This window comes from Lathyrus oleraceus, chromosome 7 (assembly GCF_024323335.1).
Source record: "Lathyrus oleraceus cultivar Zhongwan6 chromosome 7, CAAS_Psat_ZW6_1.0, whole genome shotgun sequence".
NCBI classification, from domain to species: Eukaryota; Viridiplantae; Streptophyta; class Magnoliopsida; order Fabales; family Fabaceae; genus Lathyrus; species Lathyrus oleraceus.
In genome coordinates, this window is record NC_066585.1 from 330,049,942 (window position 1) to 330,076,745 (window position 26,804).

Here is a 26,804-nt window from a genome sequence, read left to right on the forward strand (position 1 = left end):
GGTGATTGATCAACAAGTTCAAGCATGACCAGTTGACACTTAGAAATATCCTCATTGGAGTTTTCAAACAAGATAAAACATCCAATCCTCTGGAAATTCCTTACAATGAAGAGTTCAAACATGACCTTTAGGAACCATCAGGAAGAATACCGGGTAATTAAACTCTTATGTATGTGCCAAATCAGATTGGACTTTATACCGCAAGCAAAGGTATCACGACCAGCTTCTAGCGGATTTAATTCCAGCAACAAGTGGACTTTAACAATGATGCCAATAATAATTGGACTTTCAAAGTAGAATGCTAGCAACAATTGGACTTCAACAATGATGCCAACAATAATTGGACTTTCAAAGTAGAATGCCAGCAACAACTAGACTTCGAGGGGAATATTGGGGTTAACCAATTGGACTTTCACAGGGGACGCCAATAACTTACTGGAAAAAAACATTGGTCATGTCCAAACTTTGAGAAGGAGTTTTGGAGTTAGAAGAACGAAAACTAAGAACAATGATTTAGATTAAATGTCAAATGCACATGATTGAGCATGATGTGAATGATCATGATATGTAAATGCTGACTCTGGAGAGAGAAGGAGTTTTGTGGAGACTTAAATGGGGAATACATCCTCAACACCAGTTACTTAAATAAGTATCACAAGATGGACACTAGGGAGATCCTAAAACTTGAGAGTTACACACAATCGAAGGATTTATCCAAGAGTGCTTGTCAGTTTAGACTTCAATGGGGATTTCTATAATGACAGTGTAAAAGTACTTCTGCAACCTAGAGATTTATTGGGGAGACAAAAGATTTCCCTTTCAATGTTTCCATATGTCAAAGCTTGCTGGTACAACTAACCATGGCACATAGCAGTCATTCTCTTCTCATCAATGAGGTTCAATTAGTCATATCTATTATGGATCCATTCAGCTTCCTCTAGCTTGGTCTCCATCAAGACTCTCAAAGATGGTATCTCTACTTCAATTGGGACAACTGCATCCATCCCATACACTAGAGAGAAAGGGGTTGCCCCTGTTGAAGTGTGAACTGAGGATCTGTATCCATGCAAAGCAAAGGGTAACATTTCATGCCAATCTTTATAAGTTTTCACCATCTTTTGTAGGATTTTCTTGATATTCTTATTCGCGACTTCAACAGCTCAATTCATCTTCAGACGATACGGAGAAGAGTTGTGATGTTCAATCTTGAAGGTCTCACACAACTCTGTCATTGTTTTGTTGTTCAAATTTGTCCCATTATCCATGATAATTCTACTTGGAACTCCATAGCGATAGATAATTTGGTTCTTGATGAAGCGGGCAACCACTTGTTTCGTCACGCTGGTGTAGGACGCAGTTTCTACCCATTTGGTGAAATAGTTAATTGCAACCAAGATGAAACGGTGACCATTGGAATCTTTGGGCTCAATTGCCCCAATCATATCAATGCTCCACATTGCGAAAGGCCAAGGTAATGATAAAACATTCAACAGTGTCGGAGGCACGTGCACCTTGTCAGCATAGATTTTACATTTGTGACATTTTCTGGCATAGTTGAAACAATCAGACTCCATGGTCAACCAATAATAACCAGCTATCAAGATCTTCCTTGACATGTCATGTCCATTGGCGTGAGTTCCAAATGATCCTTCATTAATCTCTTTGATCAACAGATCTGCTTCGTGTCTGTCCACGCATCTGAGCAGAACCATGTCATAGTTTCTTTTATATATCACCTTGTTTCTAAGGAAGAATTTGGATTTCAACCTCCTTAGAGTCTTATTATCTAGGGTTGTTGTATTTACTAGGTATTCTTGATTTTTTAAGTAGTTCTTGATATCATAGAATCACGGTTTCTCATCAGTTTCTTCTTCAACCAATAAACAATAGGTTGGCGTAGTTTTCCTCTCAATTGTGATGAGTGGTGCCTCATTGAGAAATTTGACTTGGAACATAGATGCTAACATAGCCAAAGCATCTGCTATCTGATTTTTTGCTCTCGGAACATGATGGAAGGTGATTTCATCAAAGTACTTTATCAATTCCATAATATGGGCACGGTATGGGATTAACTTCTCATCACGAGTTTCCCATTCTCCTTTGACTTGGTAGATCACCAAGGCTGAGTCTCCATATACTTCAAGAATCTTGATTCGGGTGTCAATTGCAGCTTCAATACCCAAGATACATGCTTCATACTCTACAATGTTATTGGTACATTCAAAACACAATCTTGCTGTGAAAGGAGTATACCCACCATTGGGATTCATCAACACAACTCCCACACCATGCCCCATGCAATTGGAGGAATCATCAAACATCATCTTCCAACATGAACCTGGCTCGGGACCTTCATATGGGCTTGAAGTTTCACAATCTTTCACCAACATAATGTCTTCATCTAGGAAATCAAACTTCAATGGCTCATAGTCTTCAACAGGATGATTAGCGAGGTAGTAAGACAAAATACTTCCTTTGATATTTTTGGTTACGTACTAGATGTTGTATTCAGATAACAACATGTGCCAACGGGGAAGTCTTCTAGTCAAGGCAGGCTTCTCAAAGATATACTTTATTGGATCCATTTTAGTTATCAACAAAATAGTGTGACAAATCATATACTTCCTAAGACGTCTGGCAGCCCATGCTAAAGCACAACAAGTTTTCTCTAAAAGTGAATATCTACTTTCACAATCAGTAAACTTCTTGCTTAAGTAGTAAATGGCATGTTCTTTCTTTTCAGTTTCATCATGTTGAACTAGCATGCAACCCATGGATCCTTCGAGCACAGTCAAATACATGAAGAGAGGTTTCCCTGGAATGGATGGAATCAAGATAGGAGGTTCTTGCAGATAACCTTTAATCTTCTCAAAAGCTTGCTGACAATCAGAATTGCATTCAATTGCTTGATCCTTTCGGAGCAATTTGAATATAGGCTCACATGTAGCAGTCATGTTGGAAATAAACCTGGAAATGTAGTTCAATCTTCCAAGAAAACCTCTAACTTGATTTTCAGTTTGTGGAGCCGACATTTCTTGTATCTCTCTAACCTTTTCTGGATCTACTTCAATTCCTCGTTAACTAACAATGAAACCAAGCAACTTCCCCGATCGGACCCCAAATGTACACTTAGCTGGATTCAGACGCAATCTGAATTTTCTGAGGCGCGCAAATAGTTTCAACAAATGGTCAAAATGATCCTCCTCACTTTGTGATTTGGCAATCATATCCTCCACATAGACCTCAATCTCCTTATGCATCATGTCATGAAAGAGGGTGACCATCGCCCTTTGATAGGTTGCCCCTGCGTTCTTGAGACCAAAAGGCATAACCTTGTAGCAATAAGTTCCCCATGGTGTGATGAAGGTGGTCTTTTCCATGTCATCGAGATCCATCTTGATTTGATTACAGCCTGGAAACCCATCCATGAAGGAGAAAACAACAAACCTAGCAGTGTTATCAACCAAGGTGTCAATATGTGGGAGAGGGAAATCGTCCTTCAGACTAGCTTTATTCAAATCCCTATAGTCCATGGACATTCTGACCTTGCCATCCTTTTTAGGTACTGGCACAATGTTAGCTACCCATTGAGGGTACTTTGCAACTGCAAGGAAGCCAACATCAAACTGTCTTTTGACCTCTTCTCGAATCTTCAAAGCCATGTATGGTCTTGTTCTTTGGAGTTTTTTTTTATTGGTGGACAATCTGGTCGGAGTGGTAATTTATGAACAACAATGTTTGTGTCTAAACCGAGCATATCTTGATACGACCATGCAAACACATCCATATATTCTTGTAAAAGCTTAACCAATCTTGCTTTGATGTCTGCCCCAAGTGTTGTACCAATCTTGACCTCTTTCTTCGCTTCCTCGGTGCCAAGGTTGATTGTCTCTACCTGCTCTTGATGTGGTTGGGTTTCTGTGTACTCATACTCAACCAATCTTGCCAGTTCATCGGGAATATCACAATCTTCCTTGCCCTCTTCTTTAGCTTGGTAGTTTGGTGAGTCAAAGTTAAAAGCGAAAGTAGAGTCATTGGATTCAACATGGTTTTCTTTTATTTTGCATGTTTAAATGATTTTCTTTTATTAAAAGTAAAAAAAAACAAAGGAATGCAAGAGAAAAATTATTTTTATTTTAATGGTTTTGAAAGATAACCATTTTTCTTTAAAAGTGAAAGAGAAAAATCAGTAAATGAACAAACATGAATTTAACAAAACGCCTTCATTGATATAACCTTGAAAATGCAAAGGGTGGCCCTACAAAATAGTCCATAGCTTTGGGCATTGCTATGGAATTTTGAAAACAACAAAGAAAAACAACAAATTACTTTGACAAAGGAAACATCTCTGGGATTTCAACCGTCTTCCAATTGTTCAAAGCCACATCACATTGGTACACCAGGTTGCTCAAATCTTCATCTTCAAGATCTTCATCAATAGCATTGACTTGATATCAAGTGCTGACAAACACTTCTTGGATAGTCTTCAGACGTCATTCGATGGAGGTTGATGCTCCCTTATTAGCATTGGTTGGTTTGTAACCCAACTCATAACGGCTCGACTTTAGTTTGACATCAATAACATCTCCCTAACCTTCGGGACTTCCTTCCTCAATGGTTGATCTTACTTTCTTCCATGATGCAAAAGATGGAATACCCTTCCCTTTGGTTCTTCGACTTCCATAAGGACAGCGTTGGCTATTTCAAGAGCTTGGAAATAAGTTTCTAAAGCATCCTCATCATCCTCAATGTAACTGAACGAAGAGAGGTGGATTACCATAAGATCTTCCTCACCTGACACAATCACCAGCTTATCATCAATAGAAAATTTCATTTTTTGGTGCAAGGTTGAAGTCACGGCCCCAGCGGCATGAATCCATGGCCTTCCAAGGAAATAGCTATAATTTAGGTTGATGCCCATAACCTGAAAATTAATTTCAAACACATGTGGACCAATTAAGATTGGCAACTCCACTTCCCCTATGATAGTCCTTCTCGATCCATCAAATTCCTTGATAATTAATCCACTTGGCCTCATCTCAGCCCCTTCATATGCCAACTTAGCGAGTGTCCTCTTAGGTAAAACATTCAGAGAGGAGCTAGTGTCCACAAGGACTCTTGCTAGGGTATCTTCTTGGCATTTCACAGATATGTGCAAAGCACGGTTATGGTCTTGGCCATCCTTCGTCAAATCTTCTCTACTGAAGTTGAGATGGTTGCATGATGTAATGTTGTCAATGACCCCATCAAATTGATCAATAGTAATGTCGTGTGTGACATGAGCCAGAGTTAACAATTTCTGCAAGGCACTCCTATGAGCTGGAGAACTCATGAGAAGAGACAAAATGGATATCTTTGAAGGAGTTTGATGCAGCTGATCAATAATCTTATAATCACTCTTCTTGATAATCCTCATAAATTCAGTATCTTCATCAGTTGGGATCAACCCTTTGCCTTTGTCGATAACAATGGTGGTGGTTTCTTTTGGTGGAATTGGCGGAGCCAGGTTGAACTGAGGGGTATAAATGCGACCACTGCGGGCCATTCTGCTTCCCACTGCTATATCAGTGCTTGCAATCTTTAGACCTTCTTTCTGACCTACTTTCTCAGACCTTTGGTTAACCACAGTCGTATCATACTTTCAAGGAACTGCTTTAGTATTCTCAAAAAGAAAAGAACCAGGCCTTTGGACAACCACTGGCTTAAGCATATTGAAGATTGGTTCAACTGATTCTGGAATGTTGAAAATTGGATGAACAACAGTAAAATCTGGAATGTTGAATACTGGCTCTAGAATGTTGAAGATTGGTGTTGTAGTGCTTAACTCAGGTAGATTGAAGATGGGTTCAATCACTGCTACCTCATTCTTTTTCATAAGACTGCTTACTTACAACACACCTTGGTTAATCAATTCTTGAATGTCCTTTCGGACCATTTCACATCCTTTAGGACCAATAGTACATTCTTCACAACTCTTATGGCAATTTTTCAATAAACCTTCCTCCACTAACTTTGCATGAAAATCTCTGAGCGGAGTCTTGAATTCGGTTCCATCAAGAATCAGACCTTCAACAGGCTCATCATCAATAGCATTCACAGACCCATGAGCGGGCAAAGGATTATTTTTGACATTCGGACTGGTATCTCCAAATGAAAGACTCTTTTTCTCAATAAATTCCCTCACAATATGTTTTAAGGCATAACAGCCTTCTAAATCATGCCCTGGGCTGCCTTCATGGAACAAACAATGTGCATTGGGATTGTAATATGGTGGGAGAGGATCTGGTGGAGGTCCCAAAGGTCTTGGAACAACTAACCCTTTCTTTAACAATGACGGATATAATTCAGTGTAAGACATAGGAATCTGAGGAATCTGAGGTTTTCCACCTTGTCTTCTATTTTGAAATGGAGCATTTTGGCGTGGAGCTAGAGTCCTTTGTTGATAAGCTGGAACGTTGGGCGCTTGTTGATAAGTTGGAACGTTGGGTGTTGTTTGAAAGATAGGAACTGCTTGAGTCGACTGATACACTAGGATTTGTTAATTGAAAGTTGGTGTAATAGCTGTTACATACGGCTGTTGAGCAAATTGTGGTTGTTGAACATATTGTTGTTGAGTAAAAGATTGTTGTTTTTTCCAAGACTGATTCTTTCTTCTACTACCTATCACTGCATTTGTTTCTCCTTCCTTTTTCTTATGGAAACTGCTAGAGAATTTCTTGGTATTGTTGTTGTTATTGGAATTACTAGCTGCAATAATCATCTTTCCATTTTTTAAGCCAAGTTCCACTTTGATACCCACGGCCACAAAGTCAGAAAAACTTGCAGTCACGCTTCCCACCATCCTTTCGAAAAATTCTGGTTGCACTGTGTCGACGAACCAATCTGCCAATTCTTTTTCAGTTAATCGAGGTTCCACTTGAGATGCAGTCTCTCTCCACCTTTGGGAATATTCTTTAAAGAATTCAGAATCTTTGGGGGACATGCTCAAGAATTTCCTTCTATCAGGAGCTAGACCCGTGTTATACTTGTATTATTTGATGAAAGCATCAGACAAATCTTGGAAACAACGCATGCGAGTCTGATCAAGGGTTAAGTACCATTTGGAAGAGGCACCTTTCAAACTGTCTTGGAAATAGTGGATCATGAGTTTGTCATTGTCCACATGAGCTGCCATATTTCTATAATACATGATGAGATGACTTTTGGGACAAGTAGCTCCTTCATATAGATCAAGGTTGGGTGTCTTTAATTTTGTGGGGATCACCAATCCAAATACAAGGCACATTTCTCTAGCATCAGCACCAAAGATCTGATCACCTTCCATTGCTCTCAGCCTTTTCTCAATAGTTTCAACATTTTCTCTCAGCTTTTCATGTCTTTCATCACCTTCTTTAGACATATCAGGTATATCATACACTTGTTGATGATCATCGAAGTACGGTTGAACTCGAGTGTGTTTGATAGTGGGTGCAAAAGTGGGAATCACTTGATTAACTTCAGTAGTTAGTGGAACTGTGTGTTGAGTGAACTGTCCTTGAGGAGGAGGCACAAAACCGTAAGGAAGACCAAAGGGAGGCCAAGTTGCTGGAGTGGTAACTGTTGGCTGAGGATTAATCATCGGATTGACGATCTCAGAAACAATTGTGGGTTGAGTATCCATCTTTGCACGTATTACTTGCAACATCTCCATGATTTGACCTATATTCCTACGTATATTTATAAGCTCTTCATTGACTCTTTCCATCTCTTGCTCTTGCTCAACCATTCTACGTCGGGCTTGAGCTCTAGTGTTGTACTGGTGTGAGGGTCTCAGTATGGAAACTATTGGAGAAGAAATGACGGGAATGAGTTTTTATTTTGAGAAAATAAATGCAAGTGTAATGACATATGCATGAATGCAATGAAAATGCAAATTTTAAAAGTTTCAAGGAACTTAAGAGATAATTGCAAACATCAGAAGGAAAATAACAATGGTCAAAAGAAACTCATTTCATTAATCAGAGAGAGTTACAAAGTTTGAGTACACTTTCAAAAGTTCTAAATAAATCTAAATAAAATATAAGTAAAGTCCTAAGTAGATTCCCCTAGTAGCCTCAAGTTGAGCTTCTTAATTTGTTCTTCCATCTCATCCTTCTCGAGCACAAGCTTGTCCACAATCAACTTCCAAGGATTATCTGACTGAACGCCATAGGAAAATAAATCCTCTTGCACCTTCCTCTTCTTGTTGGAGAGCTCTTCTTCATTCTTCATCTTCAACTGCCTTTGAAGTTCTTCATCCTCATTGTTGATGATTTGATACTTGTTCTTCCAAGCGTCCCTTTCTCGTTGTGCTTTGGTCAAAGCAATCTTCAACTTCTCTGCATCAGTCATGAAGATATAGGTAGGTTCTTTGTCAGCTAAAGGCAAAGGCTCTTGGCGAGGATAAGGCATTTTCAAGATGATGGCCCTATCTTGCACCCATTTAAGGTAAGGTTCTAAAGAGACACAATTTGTCTTCCCTAAAACTTTCTTTTCTAGCTTATGAACATGGCGCCAAGCGTGCATAATCTTCTCTTTGAGCGTTTCGCAATCTTCACATTCCTTAAAGAATAAACCCTCCAAGTGAATATTCTTTGGCTTATCTCTCATTGGATAACCAAGTTGACGACGAGTTAGGATTGGGTTGTAACTGATGCCTCCTTTTGTACCAAGAAGAGGTACATTAGAAAATCCTCCACAACTATCAATGATACTAACTCCATCATAATCATGACTATACCAAACAATATCTGAATGTGTGAGCGACATAATCTTCTGTGACTGTAAAAGACCATCCTTAAGATCCCAAAAAGCATGAGACCTAGGCAAGTGAGAAATAAACCACTTGTACAACATAGGCACACAACATGTAATCATTCCTCCGCTATAAGAATTCCTCATATGAACAGAATGATAGGCATCGGCAAGCAAAGTAGGAACTGGATTTCCTATTAAGAAGATCTTGATGGAATCCATGACAACGAAGTCATCAAAACTAGGAAAGAGGAACAATCCATAGATAAGTAGAGCAAAAATAGCCTCAAACGCATCCACACTCCTCATTCTAGAGAAATACTGAGCTTTGTTCATTAGAAACTTAGCTGTCAAACCAAGCATTTTTCCTTTTGTGGTCATGTGATCCCTGATCTCTGACAATTTCAAGTGAGTAGCCTTTGCAATGTCTTAATCTTTGGGATCTTCCTACACACCAGAAAATGGAGCTTGACTAGAAATAGGAACACCAATCAAATGAGAGTATTCTTCAAGTGTTGGCATAAGCTAATAGTCGGGGAAAGTGAAACAGTGATACACGGGATCATAAAATTGAATCAAAGTAGAAAGAAGTCTATCTGCCATGTTGATCTTCAAAAGAGAGAGTAAATGTCCATATCTTTTGCTGAAAGCCTCTGTGTCAACAACCAAAGATCCCAATCTCCTTAGGTCTTCTAACTTAGGACTCTTGAAAGTGTACTTTTGAGTCTTTTTCCTTCCAAAATCCATGATAAACCTAATGTTTGTAACAAAAGTTCCTAAGTTCCTTGAAAACTTTGTTAAAGAAATGATGTTTATGATGCATGGATGCATGAATTCACAAACACACAAACAAGGGTCACACACAAATAGGGTTCAAAGGTTCGATGTCGCGAGCATGAGGCCATGGGTCTAACAATCCCAAATGTACTATGGGTTTATTTTGTACCTGTACAACAGGTTCTACAAAGGTTCCCAAAAATCATTGACCCGTCTTTCGGATATTATCAACACGCCAATTACTCGGGAATTAATAATATTCTCACGAGAATCTCATTTGAATGTAGTATCGCGTATCAACTATTTCGGATTTACACCTTCATAGTCATCGCACTACATCCTAAAGACCAAGTGGGGTAAAGGGGTTACTAAGGTCCTCATCTTCTCAGGTTACCCAAATCAATATAGTATGTGTTTTCACAATTTCTTGATCAACAATAATAATTGTAAATGGAACCTCCACATGAGTGGTGGATTCTCAAGTCAGCTTGTTCGGGATTAAACTCCCTATAAGCCTTTTTGACTATACCACATCCTATCTTATTTATGTACACTCAATTCTGGGTTAGGACTTACCTCACCATACAATGGATCATCCAAAACAAAGATCCAAACAAACAAGGCAAACAACTAATAATAACACAAATATAATCAAAATAGGCTTAACCCTCTTAGCAGTTCTCCCCAGTGAGGTCGCCATTTCTGTCGCGATGAGAATCAGATATCAAGCTATTATATTAACTTGAATCACAAAACATTAAATTTTCACCACCGAACTTTAATTTATCCAAGGGAAGGGGAAAAGATCGAATAAAACCCTAATTGTGCAAAGTAAAAACAATGAGAAGAGATCTAAAGTTCGGGGGTTGGTTATACTAAGGGAAGGTATTAGCATCCTCAGTATCTATAGTATCCTATAGGAACCTTTTGAAAGTATTTGTGTTATGTTATTATTTGTTTGCTATTATTTGGAAATGTTTTGTTGTGAAGGACCTAAAGGTTTTATTAAGTTTGCTAGCCAAAACATCGCGATCATGTGCCTACGTATCCTTATAAGGATGGAACCAGAGCAACCGTAGTTCACCTAAATAAGGGTGAAAGAACACTTAGTAGTGGTCAAGGTTCCAAAGGGGGAAGTAAGTGTTCGTAACAAATATACTTACAAGAGTTACAAACTCTTACTTAAATCTAAGTTGAAAGTGAGAATGACTCTAACAAGGTCAAAAGGGAACTAGGGATTGCTAAACTACCTATGACATTAAGTCAATAAAGAGGTGTTTCCCTTGGACTTGAGCAAAAAGATAAACCAAAGATAAGCAAAATGAAGAATATATTCAAGCATGACATCAACAAATATAAGCACATGATAAAGAATATGTTCAATCATGACATCAACAAAGATAAATAAATGGTAAAAAAGATGTTCAAGCATGACATCAACAACGACAAACAAGGATGAAGAGGATGTTCAAACATAACATCCACAAAGATAAGCAAATGAAGAAGATGTTCAATCATGACATCAACAAATATAAGCACATGATAAAGAAGATGTTCAAGCATGACATTAACAAAGATAAACAAATGGTAAAGAAGATATTCATACATGACATCAACAAAGATATGGAAGCATGATCATAATAATATTAAGCATGGTATGTATACACATATGTACAACATATGAACATGAAAAAAGATACAACAACATCAATCAAAGATGTATAAAGTTAACGTGAATATGAATGACATGCAGAAATATCATCATGAAGAAACAAAGATGAGTGACATAACAATTCATGAACATGTATATGGATGTCATAATAAGTATGAATGAACATGTATATGCATGAAGTAAGACATGGTTTAGACATAACATCAATTTAATCATGAAAACAAGTTAAGGTATTCAAGACATGCATGTTAAGGTTCAATATGATCACAATCAAAGGTTCAACATCATACAAAAAGTTTGAACATGTAAGCGTACAATTCATACAAATACATGTTATTACAAGTTTAAAGCATTTGTAAACACGTAAACAAAGGCAAACACAAGGGAACACATGCACACAAAGGTTCAACAAGACATGAAATAATGACATGTGAATCATGGATCAATGGCAAAATAAGCACACAAAAGTTCATGACATATTAACAAAAGTTCAAAGCACATAAACATGTAAACATACATTAAAGTAAGTCAAAATTAGGTAAAAACCAAGAGGCACATATTAACAACATCAAAAAAAGTTCATATATGATGCACAATATCCATACAAGTCATGGTGATCAAGAAAAATTAAAGTATCAACCAAAAAATGTCATTTGAAACCCTAAAACAATCCTAAAAAGGTACTAACTTTAGACAAGTATAAGTATGTGAAAAATAAATCAATTCTAGAATTTCTTATCACCATCATAAAATAGACAAAATTGTGAACACATAGTAAAAAGAGTGGCTCAAAAAGGCTTAGGGATCATCAAGTTATGAGCCTTTAAAGTTATGAAAAATAACAAAAATAAATAGCGGAAAAAATAATGAATAAAAATGGGTCTTGGGCAAGGGGGATTAAAGACATGCATGTTAAGGTTCAATATGATCACAATCAAAGGTTCAACATCATACAAAAAGTTTGAACATGTAAGCATACAATTCATACAAATACATGTTATTACAAGTTTAAAGCATTTGTAAACACATAAACAAAGACAAACACAAGGGAACACATGCACACAAAGGTTCAACTAGACATGAAATAATGACATGTGAATCATGGATCAATGTCAAAATAAGCACACAAAAGTTCATGGCATATTAACAAAAGTTCAAAGCACATAAACATGTAAACATACATTAAAGTAAGTCAAAATTAGGTAAAAACCAAGAGGCACATATTAACAACATCAAAAAAAGTTCATATATGATGCACAATATTCATACAAGTCATGGTGATCAAGAAAAATTAAAGTATCAACCAAAGAAAGTCATTTGAAACCCTAAAACAATCCTAAAAAGGTACTAACTTTAGACAAGTATAAGTATGTGAAAAATAAATCAATTCTGGAATTTCTTTTCACCTTCTTACAATAGACAAAATTATGAACACGTAGCAAAAAGAGTGGCTCAAAAAGTCTTAGGGATCATCAAGTTATGAGCCTTTAAAGTTATGAAAAATAACAAAAATAAATAGCGGAAAAAATAATGAATTAAAATGGGTCTTAGGCGAGGGGGATTTGAACCCCGGACCTCTTGCACACACAAAGCCTTAACACACACACTCTAACCGCTGGAGCGGTGATACATCCATTAACGTATTTACAAACATTAATATATATAATAAAACGATTCCAAAAACTGGAAAATGACACCAACTCATCATCTTCTTCCTCGTGTTCTTGCATGATGATTCTATTTCTTTCCAATTTTTTTTCTCAAACTTCCCACAGCCATAACTCTCTCAATGTCTCATGAAATTAAAAACTGTAAGAACCTAAATTGCTCTATTTTTTGCATGGAATCTAATGATATCATTATCTCATCCTAAAACTTAATGTACAAAGCATGTCAAATCAAAAACCAGAACTGCATTTTTAATTTCCAAATATAAAAATCTCAATGCATGAGCATGGTATAATGCATACAGTAGAAAACATACAACAAACACACTATGTACTACATTTTTACTTCAATAAATATTCAATAATGATGCATGCACAAGAGTTTTCAAGTATAAATTCACTTACCTATTGGAGAAAGTCCAATGCTTCTTCTTAGCTACTACAGAGATAAGAGAGAGATTCTACCAGTCTCGTTGATCCTTGAGGGTAATGTTTGAACAATGAGAATGCCAGAAACAACTTGTATTATCTCACACAAATGTTCTTGCAAAGTGAAGAAGTGAAATGGTGAATGATAAAATAGAGGATACAGAACTTGTTCAAGTGATTAAACAAGCTCTAAATGGTGTCTAGAGATGATTTGTGGTGTTTGTTTGGAAGATACACGTGGGGAATACGTTTGGTTAGAGAACTTGCAAAAATAGTGTGTTTTTGAAATTCTAATGGAATGGGAGTTTGATGAAGTGTTGAGGGGTTATAGTTGTGTGTTTTAAGGCTTAAGGGGATCCCTCTATTTATAGGAAAAGAGAGATGATTGAATCTGGTTAGAAACAAAAGTTGTAAAGTTATGATTTTGGTTGAGAATGAATGAGAAGTTTGCATGAATAGTTAAGTTTCAAGGAGTTTGTAATATTTCCCTAGCCTCTACAAGGTTGCTTTTGATCTCTTAAGATTATTTGTGATCTTTAGGGACAAGTTTCAAGGGTGAAAGAGTGAGTTGTTGGCATAAAGCTTGCTTTATCAAAGTAGTAATGTGACCTTTTACAAATTCACCCATAAATGGTATAATGCAATGGAAAAAACCTCAATTACTTATGTAATGCACTTAGGATTCATATAAACATCTGATTATGGAGAGATTTATATACAACAAGACCTGCAATCAAGAGATTTTAAAATTTGAAATGGTTTTCCTCCAAAAATTCATCACGAACATGACTTGAAATTCAAGTTTGGAACCCTAACTTCCCATTTTCTAAACTCATAGCTCATGCATGGGAAAACAATGTACTTGTACTTTTTGAAAATCCCCCGACATGGTCTAAAACTTTCATGTTTTGAGTTTTTTCTAAATCAAAGTGGATCATGATGAAAACTGACTGTAAAGTTTATCACTTTTTAGGGATCAAAGCTGACTTGGAAATTTTCCAAGTGTTTCAACTAGAGACACCAACTTTATAGCCTCATAACTCAAAATACTTGCACTTTTAGGGAATCAACCCTCTAAGACAAAGTTGAATTATGGAAAAAGAGCTTTCATTTTTGCTTTGGAGCAAAGAAAATGGCTACTCGGATTGGAAGTTATAGCTTGAGAAAGTAGTGCACTTGAACATGAAATTTGGATACCTCGTGAAATTTTCAATGTTTTCAAGATTGCCCTTTTTGCAAGTAACCTCATTTATCCTGATTTTTATTGATAAAATTCATCAATTAAGCATATACTCATGAAATTTAACTTGATAAGTTCATATTTGATCATAAATCTCAATAGTCAAAGGTTTAACTTTGTAGTGTATTGATTGTGAATCAGATGAATTTGAATTTCTTGATCTTCAATGAATTCAAACTCTTGAGCTAATTGAACATCATGGATGGGCTCTAAGGATTTACTTTAGTGTGTTGAGTCATGTCTCAAGGCTTGAGATCATGTCTTGACCAAAATTCTCAGATGAAATTGAATGTTGCTAAGAAACCCTAATTAGTGAACAATATGAGAGTGAAGCTTGATACACTTGTGGTTAGGCCATAATACCCTTATTTGTTTATAGAAAGAGATCTATTTAATGTATGAGAACTTGATTTATTGATAATCAATCCAAAACTTTGACTGATCAATCCTTTGAGCTCTTTGAGGGAAACCCTAATTCACATATGAAACAAACCAGGCATATCTTGATCTTGAGGTTAGCTATGCATGAATGATGTCTAGGATGAAAATGATTATGAAATCTAGGGGTAAAATTTGGGGTGTGACAGGCCACATACACTTGAGTGGACTTTTTAGCTTGCAGCCCACACAAGTGGTTCTATAAATAGAACCCTTGTGCAAAAGCATTTCATTAGATGAAATTTTGTTTCTCTCTCTCTCTCTCTCTCTCTCTCTCTCTCTCTCTCTCTCTCTCTCTCTCTCTCTCTCTCTCTCTCTCTCTCTCTTACTCAAAGCCTTCATTCGTAGCAGCTAGCACTGAGAATGAAGGAATCCATTCATGTGAACTGAGTAGAGGCGTTGTCACCATTCCACGTTTGTGATCACTCCTTAGATCTGCATCAAAGGTTTCAATCACCATAAGAGGTAACGATTTCTATCACTGATCATGCCCATTCGTAAGGATCACTAAATGAGAAAATTTTAATTTTCGTTGTGTTTTGGATCGCCATTCTCTTTCATATAGTTCCATGAAAAAAAATCAAAGTCCCACCTAAGAAGATGACTGAATTTCAGATGGAGAACCACATGTCTCAGCACCGTGCTCAACATGTGTACCCTCATCATAAGGGTTACAAGAACTCTACTAAGAGATGTCACCATTATGGTAGATGTGGTCATATAAGACCCTCTTTCTATAAACTCTATGGATATCCTCAGTATTATAGTCAGCTAAAGTCCAAAGGAAATAAAAAGGAAAAAAACTCAAGCTAAGAAAGTGTGGAAACCCAAGGAAACTGTCAAATGTCTCTTAGATCATGTTCCTCTTGGATTTTCTTCTTAAAAGGATTGGTATTTTGATAGTGGATGTTCATATCATATGACTGCTGAAAGAAGCTATACTGAAGAGTTAAAGCCCTATTCTAATAGTTATGCCACATTTGGTGATGGAACTAGAAGAAAAATCAAAGGGATAAGCAATATCCTAAGTCCATATTTACCATGTCTTGATGATGTGCTGCTAGTAGGAGGATTAACTTCTAACTTGATCAACATAAGTCAATTATGAGATTAAGGTCTGAATGTTAGCTACAACAAGTTAGAATGCATTGTCTCTAGAAAATATCAAGTTGTGTTAATGAAGGGCTCAAGATCCAAAGAGAACTTTTATATGTGGATTTCTCAGCCATCATCCAAGGTTAAGAGCATGAAGGAGATTATATCTAAAGATGAATATTAAAGAAGGTAAATTTAATGATGTATGTCAAGATGAGAAGAAAACTAAGATGTTATTAAAGATGGTCAAAAATCTTACTCATACTTATGATTTACCATATATGGATTTTATGAGACTCAAACAAGGAGTTGTCATTGAAGGGAAGGCAGATGGTCAGGTTGGAGATCCTCCAAACAATGATCAACCTCTAGTGGTTCATAAGAAAGAGTTGAAGAAGAATAGGAATTATGGCATTCGTTCTCATATGTTTATAGCTTTGTTTAACCAAAAACATGTATGTGTATTTGGTAAAATAGGAATTGGTGTTACTCTTAATATCTTGAAGTTTGGTCACAGCCTATTTAACAAGAAATTTGTTCTAGATATTGTTCTCCACAACTTTCCATAGGTTGATGAGACTGATTTAGTTACTAGAGGAATTGTGTTTGAAGTCCCACTCTTGTATGAGGCTATGAGAAATCATCAACTCATTCATATGTTTGTGAGTGAAGAATCCTAAGAATCCAATTTAATAAATCAAGACGTTGATAAAAATGTGCCATACATCTCATCTGACATGTTGACAGAGTCGAAAAAGCATAAGAAGAATGATGAACATATCCCTGAAGATGTTGAGGTTGATTCTTCTAAGGGTGATGGTGATGTTGTTAATACCCATGATCATGTGGAGACATTATATGAAGATATGATAAGGGATGACGAAAGCTTACATATAATTTACGCTATAGATAACAAGGTGTGTGGGTTGTTTACCAAGGGCACACCATCTATAAATGATAAGACTCCACATAAGGGTAATGTTTTTAATCTCAATGGTATTGATATGGAGCAAGTTGTTATTGTCTTTCCAGGAAAACTTTTCTTCCTGCTAAAAAAGATAGGATTGTTTGTGATGCTGATACTTTTGGAACCATCAGTTTGAGACCGAGATTATCAGCGGAACCCCCGGCTAACTCTACAAAGTGTGATCTATCGCCGAAATTTAATTTGATTTATTTAATTAACAGAATTTAAATTAATAATAATAATGTGTTTATTATTATTTTCTTGTGGTGATCGGTTATGACCTTAGCTTTCCTTAATTTGTTTTTGGGATTTTAAACTACGACTTGTGTGTCATGCCTCTCTTTTAAATATCTTAATGTAACTTCTTTTCTCATCTCACTCCCTCGTATGTAAAACGAGTTTCTTTTATGTAATATAATGTTATAAATAAAGAGAAGAATACAATATCAAAGGAGGATAACCTTGAAGATCTTGCTTGGAGAAGCTTAGATCGTTATTAGGTTAGCTTAGGTTCTCTCATTGGCTTGGGAGAAAATTTACGCTAGGGATCATAACTGTTTCATTTTGTATGTATGTTGATGCATGTGAGAGCTGATTTATATGATAAATAACCAGGTGAGATCAGAATAATTGCAAATTCCCTCAAATTAAATATTAAGTTTATGATTTCCAAGTTTTAGCACTCATCAAGACTAGTATCAAATAATGTAGGTTTCGCCTACGCGAGGTGCATGTTCTATATTAGTAAGGTGCGATGGGATAATTGTAATATCCAATTGCTAAAACAATAGGTAAAACTTAACTAAAAAAATTATAATAATATACGTTTAGAAGCAAGAGTTGGAAATGATCCATATGATGGATTAGAATAAGGAGTTATTCACCCAACTAAAATATTCGAGAGTTGTATTAGATACAATTGGAAGGAGTTCCTACCTAAATAACCTAGTTTTATGTAATCTGCCTACGCGGACTTAAAACAAAGTGAAATTGGATCTCGACCCACTAGAAAATCTTCCAACAGGATTTTCCGAATCAAATGGTGAGAGTCATTTGTTTTGAGTAAAATAGTGGAAGCATATTTAATTAAAGGCCTAATTAAATATGTTATTTTAGTGATACTTATATTTTCATATTTTTCATGTAAATAACCATGACAACAAACACCTCTAATAACATTTTGCGATCAATCTTTGATAAGGAAAAATTGTCTAGGACAAATTTTCTGGATTGACACCGAAATCTGAAGATTGTCCTCAAGCATGATAGAAAGTTGTATTTATTGGAGAAACCTGTTCCTAAAGAGGAGCTTCCTAGTTCTGCACCTAAGGCAGAAAGAGATGCTTATAATAAGCATGTCGATGATTCCAATGAAACTGTTTGCCTCATGCTGGCTACCATGAACTCAGAGTTGCAAAAGCAACATGAAAACATGGCAGTGTTTGATATGACCGAACACTTGAAGATGCTTTATCAAGAGAAAGCAAGGTATGAAAGGTTTGAAATTTCAAAAGCTCTTTTTCAAGGAAAGTTAGCTGAGGGAGCCCATGTAGGTCCCCGTGTTCTCAAGATGATCAGGTATGTGGAGAACCTTGAGAGGTTGGGTTTTCCCCTCAGAAAGGAACTTGCGACTGATTTGATCTTGCAATCATTGCCAGATAGCTTTAGTCAATTTGTCCTTAATTTCAACATGAATGATATGTACAAAACTCTTCTTGAACTGCTAGGCATGTTAAGAACTGCTGAGCAGAATCTGAAGTCAAAAGGGAAGTCCATTCTGATGATCGGAAATGGAAAGAGATAGAACAATAGACCCACCAAGCAGGGTGGTAAAGGGAAAGGCAAGGAAGTTGCCAAACCTAAACCACTACTCCTGCTTTGAATCCTAGTGGAGGCATAGAAAAGGAAGACACATGCTTCCATTGCGGTAAGACCAGACACTGGAAGAGAAATTATCCAAAGTACCTAGAAGATAAGAAGAATGGAGTAGAAACTTCAACTTTAGGTATTTGTGTTATTGATATTAATTTATCTACTTCTGCATCATGGGTATTAGATACTAGATGTGGTTCTCACATTTGTACCAATGTGCAGAGGCTGAAAAGGAGTAGAGATTTGGAAAAAGGTGAAGTTGACCTACGAGTTGGCAATGGAGCAAAGGTTGCTGCTTTAGCTGTAGCAACTTATGTATTGAATTTACCTAGTGGTTTAATAATTCAGTTAGAGAACTGTTATTATGTACCTGCAATTAGCAGTAATATTATTTTCTGTTTGGACAAGTTTGGTTTTTCATTCATAATAAAGAAAAATTATTGCTCCATTTAGTTGAATGATATATTCTATGCTAGTGCACAAATGAACAATGGACTATATGTCCTTGATCTTAAAATGCCTATTTATAACATTAATACTAAAAGGATGAAACCTAATGAGTTAAATTCAACTTACCTTTGGCATTGTCGATTAGGCCACATAAATGAGAAACGCATCTCCAAACTCCATAAAGATGGACTCTTGGACTCTTTTGATTATGAATCATATGAGACATGCATATCTTGTTAAATTGGAAAGATGACAAAGTCTCCATTCACAGGAAAAGGTGAAAGAGATAATGATCTTTTGGCCCTCATACATACTGATGTATGTGGACCACTGAACATACCTGTCAGAGGAGGTTTTCAGTACTTCATCACATTTACTAATGATTTCAGTAGATATGGTTATGTGTATTTTATGAAACACAAATTAGAGTCCTTTGAAAAGTTCAAGGAATTCAATAATTAAGTACAAAACCAACTAGGTAAGAATATTAAAACTCTTAGATCAGATCGAGGTGGTGAATATTTAAGCCTAGAGTTTGATGACCATCTGAAAGAGTGTGGGATTATATCCCAAGTTACTCCTTCTGGAACACCCCAATGGAACGGTGTATCTGAGAGAAGAAATCGAACCTTGTTAGACATGGTCTGATCCATGATGAGTCACGTCGATCATCCAAACTCCTTTTAGGGACATGCACTATTGACAGCAGCTTACACACTTCACCGTGTTCCATCCAAAAAGGTTGAAAACATACCATATGAGATATGGAGTGGTAAGAAACCACATATGTCTTATATGAAGATTTGGGGTTGTGAAGTTTATGTGAAACGACAAATTTCAAATAAGCTTGAGCCCAAATATGACAAATGCTTATTTGTGGGGTATCTTAAAGAAACAAGAGGGTATTACTTCTACAATCCTTCCGAGGGAAAAATGTTTGTCGCTCGAACTAGAGTCTTCCTAGAAACAGATTTTATTTCCAAAGGAATCAGTGGGAGGAAAGTAGAGCTTGAAGAAATTCAAGAATCACAAAGCATTGATACACCTATGGAGGAATTAGAGCAGGAAACACAAGTAGTTATGGAAGAGCAACCTGCTCAAGTAGAACAAGATCAGCGTAGGTCAAGCAGGATACGTCACCTACCTGAGAGATATGGATATCTCATAACTGATCAAGGTGATGTATTACTCATGAATCAATATGAGCCAGTGACCTACCAAAAGGCCATAACTGGTCCTGAGCCTGAGAAGTGGCTATAAGCCATGAAATCTGAACTGGATTCCATGTACACAAATCCGGTTTGGACCTTGGTAGAGCCTCCTGTAGGAGTTAAACCTATAGGATGCAAGTGGGTCTTCAAAAAGAAGATTGACATGGATGGTAAGGTACATACCTATAAGGAAAGATTGATTGCAAAAGTATATAAACAAATTCATGGGGTTGACTATGATGAAACGTTTTCACCAGTTGCAATGCTTAAATATGTTCGAATTTTACTTGATATTGTTTCATATCATGATTATGAAATATGACAAATGGATGTCAAAAATTCTTTCCTTAATGGGAATCTTCTTGAGGATATGTACATGACACAGCCTGGAGGATTTAACATACCAGAAGAAGTCCAAAAGATATGCAAGTTACAGAGATCAATCTATGGATTAATGCAAGCTTCCAGAAGCTGGAATCTTCGTTTTGATGAAACAGTAAAATAATATGGATTCATCAAGAATAAAGATGAGCCTTGTGTCTACAAGAAGGTTAGTGGGAGCATGATCGTCTTCCTGGTATTATATGTAGATGACATATTACTCATTGGAAATGATGTCCCTACCCTGCAACAAGTAAATACTTGGTTGGGGAAATGCTTTTCTATGAAGGACCTAGGTGAAGCAGCCTATATATTAGGAATCAGGATCTATAGAGATAGATCACAAAAACTTATTGGCCTAAGTTAGAGTACATACATAGACAAAGTGCTAGGACGCTTTAATATGCATGATTCCAAGAAAGGATTCATAATTATGCAACGTGGCATGTGTCTATCAAAAACACAATCCCCTTCAATTAAGGAAGAACGGGATCGCATGAATAAGATTCCATATGCATCTACAATAGGACCTTTGTTATGTACTCAACCAAATGTTTTGTATACTTTAAGTGCAACGAGTAGGTACCAATCTAATCTCGGTGATGCTTATTGGGTAGATGTCAAGAATATCCTTAAGTATTTGAGAAGGACTAAGGACTCATTCTTGATATATGGAGGTCAGGAGGAACTTATTGTAATTGGATACACTGATGCTAGCTTCCAGACAAATAAGGATGACTTTAGATCACAATTTGGTTATGTGTTCTGCTTAAACGGTGGCGTTGTGAGATGGAAAAGTTCAAAGCAATATATAGTTGTTGATACTACAACCAAGGTCGAGTATATTGCTGCCTCAAGTGCAACAAGGGAAGTTGTTTGGATCAAAAAGTTCATTAGTGAACTTGGCATAGTTCCTAGCATTGTGGATCCCACTAATCTCTATTGTGATAACAATGGTGCTATCCCACAAACTAAGGAGCCTAGATCTCACCAAAGATCCAAACATATACTTAGGCATTATCACCTCATTCGAGAGATAATAGATAGAGGAGATGTGAAAACATGCAGAGTACTTACACTTGACAATATTGTTGAACCACTGATAAAGTCTCTTGCACAGCAGAAGCATGATGGCCATACTAGATCTACGGGTATTAGGGGTATGCCTGATTGGCTCTGGTGCTAGTGGGAGATTATTGGTGTAAGCCCTAGAGGTCAATACTTTTGGTACTTGTATCGAATTATTTATTAATAATAAAAGTTTTGTTTTCTTTATTATGTTTGTTTAATAAAGTCCCTAGAATAGCTAGTCCGTTTAATGTATCAAGTGTGACTTAATCATGAGATGACATTAAACATAAGGACATTATTCTTAAAGTATTCGTAGTCGAGATTTGTTGTGAAGTGGGATAACATTAAAGCATTAAGACTATTATGTATATAGCCTAATGATCACATCTCATGGACCATGGATAAGGAGTTATCAAGTCTTAAACATAGGTATGAATATTAGGAGTAATATTTATACTGGATAGACCCGCTATGAGAATACTATATATAATGTTATGCAAAGTGTCATAAGTTATTCTCATGGTGATAATGGTGTACACCACCCTTCGACCTGAAACCACTATGGATCCTAGATGTAGAGTCGAAAGCTTTATTGCTGATCAAACGTTATCCGTAACTGGATGATCATAAAGACAGTTGATGGGTACTTCACAAAGCATGTTGAGGGACATGAGTGACCTAGATGGAATTTTCCCATCTTACGTAACAGGATAAATGTCTAAGGGCCCAATATTGAACTGGACAAGGATGACACGGTCTATGCCTTGTGTCCAATATAGAAATAAGGGGAAAAGGGTAATTGTACACACAAGTATATCCTAAAAAGGGATCTGTCAGATCACATGAAATTTTCGTGTCTAGGGTAGTAGTGATGTGTTGCTAGATACCGCTCAATGTTTATCATGTTAAATATGTAATTTAATATAATTGGCAATGTCGCGAAAACCTACAAGGTCACACACAAAAGAACGGATTGATGAGAGATAGAGTAAATAAGAAACACCGTAAGGTATAAGGCACTTAAGTGAATTATGGAACCTCGTAACGTATGGTGCACTTAAGTAGAATACGAAATATGGCAAGGCACCACGCGCTTAAGTGATGTTTGGTATACCATAAGATATGGGCCACATACACTTGAGTGGGCTTTTTAGCTTGCAGCCCACACAAGTGATTCTATAAATAGAACCCTTGTGAAGAAGTATTTCATTAGATGAAATTTTGTTTCTCTCTCTCTCTTTCTCTCTCTCTCTCTCTCTCTCTCTCTCTCTCTCTCTCTCTCTCTCTCTCTCTCTATCTATCTATCTATCTATCTATCTATCTATCTATCTCTCTCTATCTCTATCTCTATCTCTCTCTCTCTCACTCAAAGCCTTTATTCGTAGCAGCTAGCACTGAGATTGAAGGAATCCGTTCGTGTGGACTGAGTAGAGGTGTTGTAAGCATTCAACGTTCGTGATCACTCCTTAGATTTGCATGAAATGTTTCAATCGCCACGAGAGGTAACGATTTCTATCACTGATCATGCCCATTCGTAAGGATCACTAAAGGAGAAAATTTTAATTTCCGATGCGTTTGGATCGCCATTCTCCTTCATATAGTTCCATGAACAAAAATCAAAGTCCCACCTAAGAAGAAGACTGAATTTCAGATGGTGAACCACATGTCTCAGCATCGTGCTCGACATGTGTACCCTCATCATAAGGGTTACAAGAACTCTGCTAAGAGTTGTCACCACCGTGGTAGATGTGGTCATATAAGACCCTTTTTCTATAAACTCTATGGATATCCTCAATATTATAGTCAACCAAAGTCCAAAGGAAATAAAACGGAAAAAAACTCAAGCTAAGAAGTGTGGAAACCCAAGGAAACTGTCAAATGTCTCTTAGCTCATGTTCCTCTTGGAGTTTCTTCCAAAAAGGATTGGTATTTTGGTAGTGGATGTTCGCATCATATGACTGCTGAAAGAAGCTATATTGAAGAGTTAAAGCCCTATTCTAATAGTTATGTCACATTTGGTGATGGAACTAGAATAACAATCAAAGGGATAAGCAATATTATGAGTCCATATTTACCATGTCTTGATGATGTGCTTCTAGCAGGAGGATTAACTTCTAAGTTGATCAAGATAAGTCAATTATGAGATTAAGGTCTTAATGTTAGCTACAACAAGTTAGAATGCATTGTCTCTAGAAAATATCAAGTTGTGTTAATGAAGGGTTCAAGATCCAAAGAGAACTCTTATATGTGGATTTCTCAGCCATCATCCAAGGTTAAGAGCATGAAGGAGATTATATCTGAAGATGGTGTCAAGAGGTTGCCAAAACTCAAGATTAAAGAAGGTAAATTTAATGATGCTTGTCAAGGTGAGAAGAAAACCAAGATGTCATTAAAGATGGTCAAACATCTTACTCATACTTATGATTTACCATATATGGATTTTATGATACTCAAGCAAGGAGTTGCCATTGAAGGGAAGGCAGATGGTCAGGCTGGAGATCCTTCAAACATTAATCAACCACTAGTGGTTCATAATAATGAGTTGAAGAAGAATAGGAATTATGGCATTCCTTCTCATATGTCTATAGCTTTGTTTAACCAAAAAGATGTTTGTGTGTTTGGTAAAATAGGAATTGGTGTTGCTCTTAATATCTTGAAGTTCGGTCACAGGCTATTTGATAAGAAATTTGTTCCAGATATTGTTCTCCATAACTTTCCATAGGTTGATGAGACTGATTTAGTTACTAGAGGAATTGTGTTTGAAGTCCCACTCTTGTATGAGGCTATGAGAAATCATCATCTCATTCATGTGTCTGTTAGTGAAGAATCTCAAGAATCCAATTTGATAAATCAAGACGTTGATAAAAATGTGTCATACATCTTGTCTGACATGTTGACAGAGTCGTAAAAGCATAAGAAGAATGATGAACATATCCATGAAGATGTTGAGGTTGATTCTGCTAAGGGTGATGGTGGTGTTGTTAATACCCATGATCATGTGGGGACATCATGTGAAGATATGATAAGTGATGATGAAAGCTTACACATAATTTACGCTATAGATAACAAGGTGTGTGGGTTGTTTACCAACGGCACACCATCTATAAATGATAAGACTCCCCATAAGGGTAAAGTTTTTAATCTCAATGGTATTGATATGGAGCAAGTTTGTTATTGTCTTTCTAGGAAATACTTTTCTACCTGCTAAAGAAGATAGGATTGTTTGTGATGCTGATACTTTTGGAACCATCAGTTTGAGACCTAGATTGGCATGTATCTAGAAGCTCAAACCTAACCATATGGTTGAATAAAGTACCTTCATCAGTAGGAACTTGAATGTGAAAGTTGAAGACTTTCCCTTTGTCAACATGTTGAAGAAGATCATGAAGAGTTTGACCAAGTCTCATGACAAGGATACTCATGAAAAGGATCATAAAGGGAATGACATCATTTATGATGTTGTCAATGATTGTGCCAGTTCTATCCATATGATTAAGATAGTTCATGATGGGTTTGAACCAGTCAGTGAATGTGTTACTAAGGATGCTGATATTTGTAACATGTCTCTCCTTTATGAGGATATTGTGCTGAAATGGAAGTATTTCCCCTGAAAGGATGCTTCCAAAAGAGACTTTTACAATTGAAGAGCATGCTCAACTACTGGAAGAAGTCATTGTGAAAGACAATGAGAGTCTTAAGAGAGCTCTCATGTGTGATGATGTCTTGTCAGATAACACGGTAGATCATGTGGTTCATCAAACATAGTTTGACTTTGAGTTGAGCATGGTAGAAGATGTAAGTTGCCTCCCTGATCTTCAACTGAAGAACTACATCTTTGGTTCTCAAGATATTTATGCTGATAAAAGTTGCACTCAACAATTCTGTAACAACCAAATGATCAATGATGTCATCAAAAAGGGTAATGAAGATGTCAACCAGGATGTACCAGATAACATGTATGCAATGTTGGTGACTGAGTTTCTAACTAAGTGGAAGGATGAGCTGACTGGTCTTGTTATTTCTGAAGTGAATGACAAGCTTGTTCAAATAAGTGAATCTGAGACAAATGATTAAGCAAAGGTCCAATACATCGTGCCCACCTTAAGTAGAAATGTTGGAGGAAAGATATTTCATGTGGATGTCACATTTGTTAAATTGGATAATGTGTCATTACATCCTAAATATTTTTTCTATAAGTAGAAGTATGCTCTTCAAAGAAGGTTTGAGTCTGAAAGGAAGCTAGAAGAAGAGACCATAAAGATTGTTTCTGATGATTGTCCTAGTTATGATAAGCTGGTGAAGGAGTTGAGGAAAGTGTTTGAAAGAGGAAAGTTTGTGAAAATTTCATCATCAACTTTATATTTATTGGGGAGAATCAATGTTGCCTCTATTGATAAAATTACGAGTGTAGGTGTTTAATTGGCTGCATTGTATGGTAAAACACTAGCTGGATTCTAATGTCTTGACTGATGTCATGACATGTTTGTGTAACTGCATTGTAGGTTAGAATATCTAACCGTACTCTGATGTCTTGACTAAGGTCATGACATACTTGAGGAGTTTACTGCAGGATTAGCTAATACAGGATTTATTGAATGTCAAAGTGGACGTGGTGACATTCATCCCTGTCAGCAGATACTGAGGAATAGAACAATTGGTGTTCTGTTAGAGCTCAGTATTCATTTCCAGTCTGGTTATCAAGGAAATACCAGACCTGGCATAAAGCCTACTGTCTGAATGTCAAACTGGATGTTATGACATT

The 26,804-nt window shown here is 36.6% G+C and overlaps 2 protein-coding genes across 2 annotated transcripts; both read right to left on the minus strand.

Moving 5' to 3' along the window:
• Nucleotides 1-7,030: 7,030 nt before the first annotated feature.
• Nucleotides 7,031-7,765, minus strand: LOC127103655 (uncharacterized). The gene has a single exon (XM_051040901.1). The coding sequence runs from the start codon at nt 7,763-7,765 to the stop codon at nt 7,031-7,033; it is 735 nt and encodes a 244-aa protein (XP_050896858.1).
• A 305-nt stretch (nt 7,766-8,070) lies between these two features.
• Nucleotides 8,071-9,153, minus strand: LOC127103656 (uncharacterized). The gene has a single exon (XM_051040902.1). It carries the CDS (start codon nt 9,151-9,153, stop codon nt 8,071-8,073), a length of 1,083 nt encoding a protein of 360 aa, XP_050896859.1.
• Nucleotides 9,154-26,804: the final 17,651 nt, after the last annotated feature.

Coding starts and splice junctions, on each gene's coding strand:
- LOC127103656 (XM_051040902.1), bottom strand. CDS start 9,153: ATGACCACAAAAGGAAAAATGCTTGGTTTGACAGCTAAGTTTCTAATG.
- LOC127103655 (XM_051040901.1), bottom strand. CDS start 7,765: ATGGTTGAGCAAGAGCAAGAGATGGAAAGAGTCAATGAAGAGCTTATA.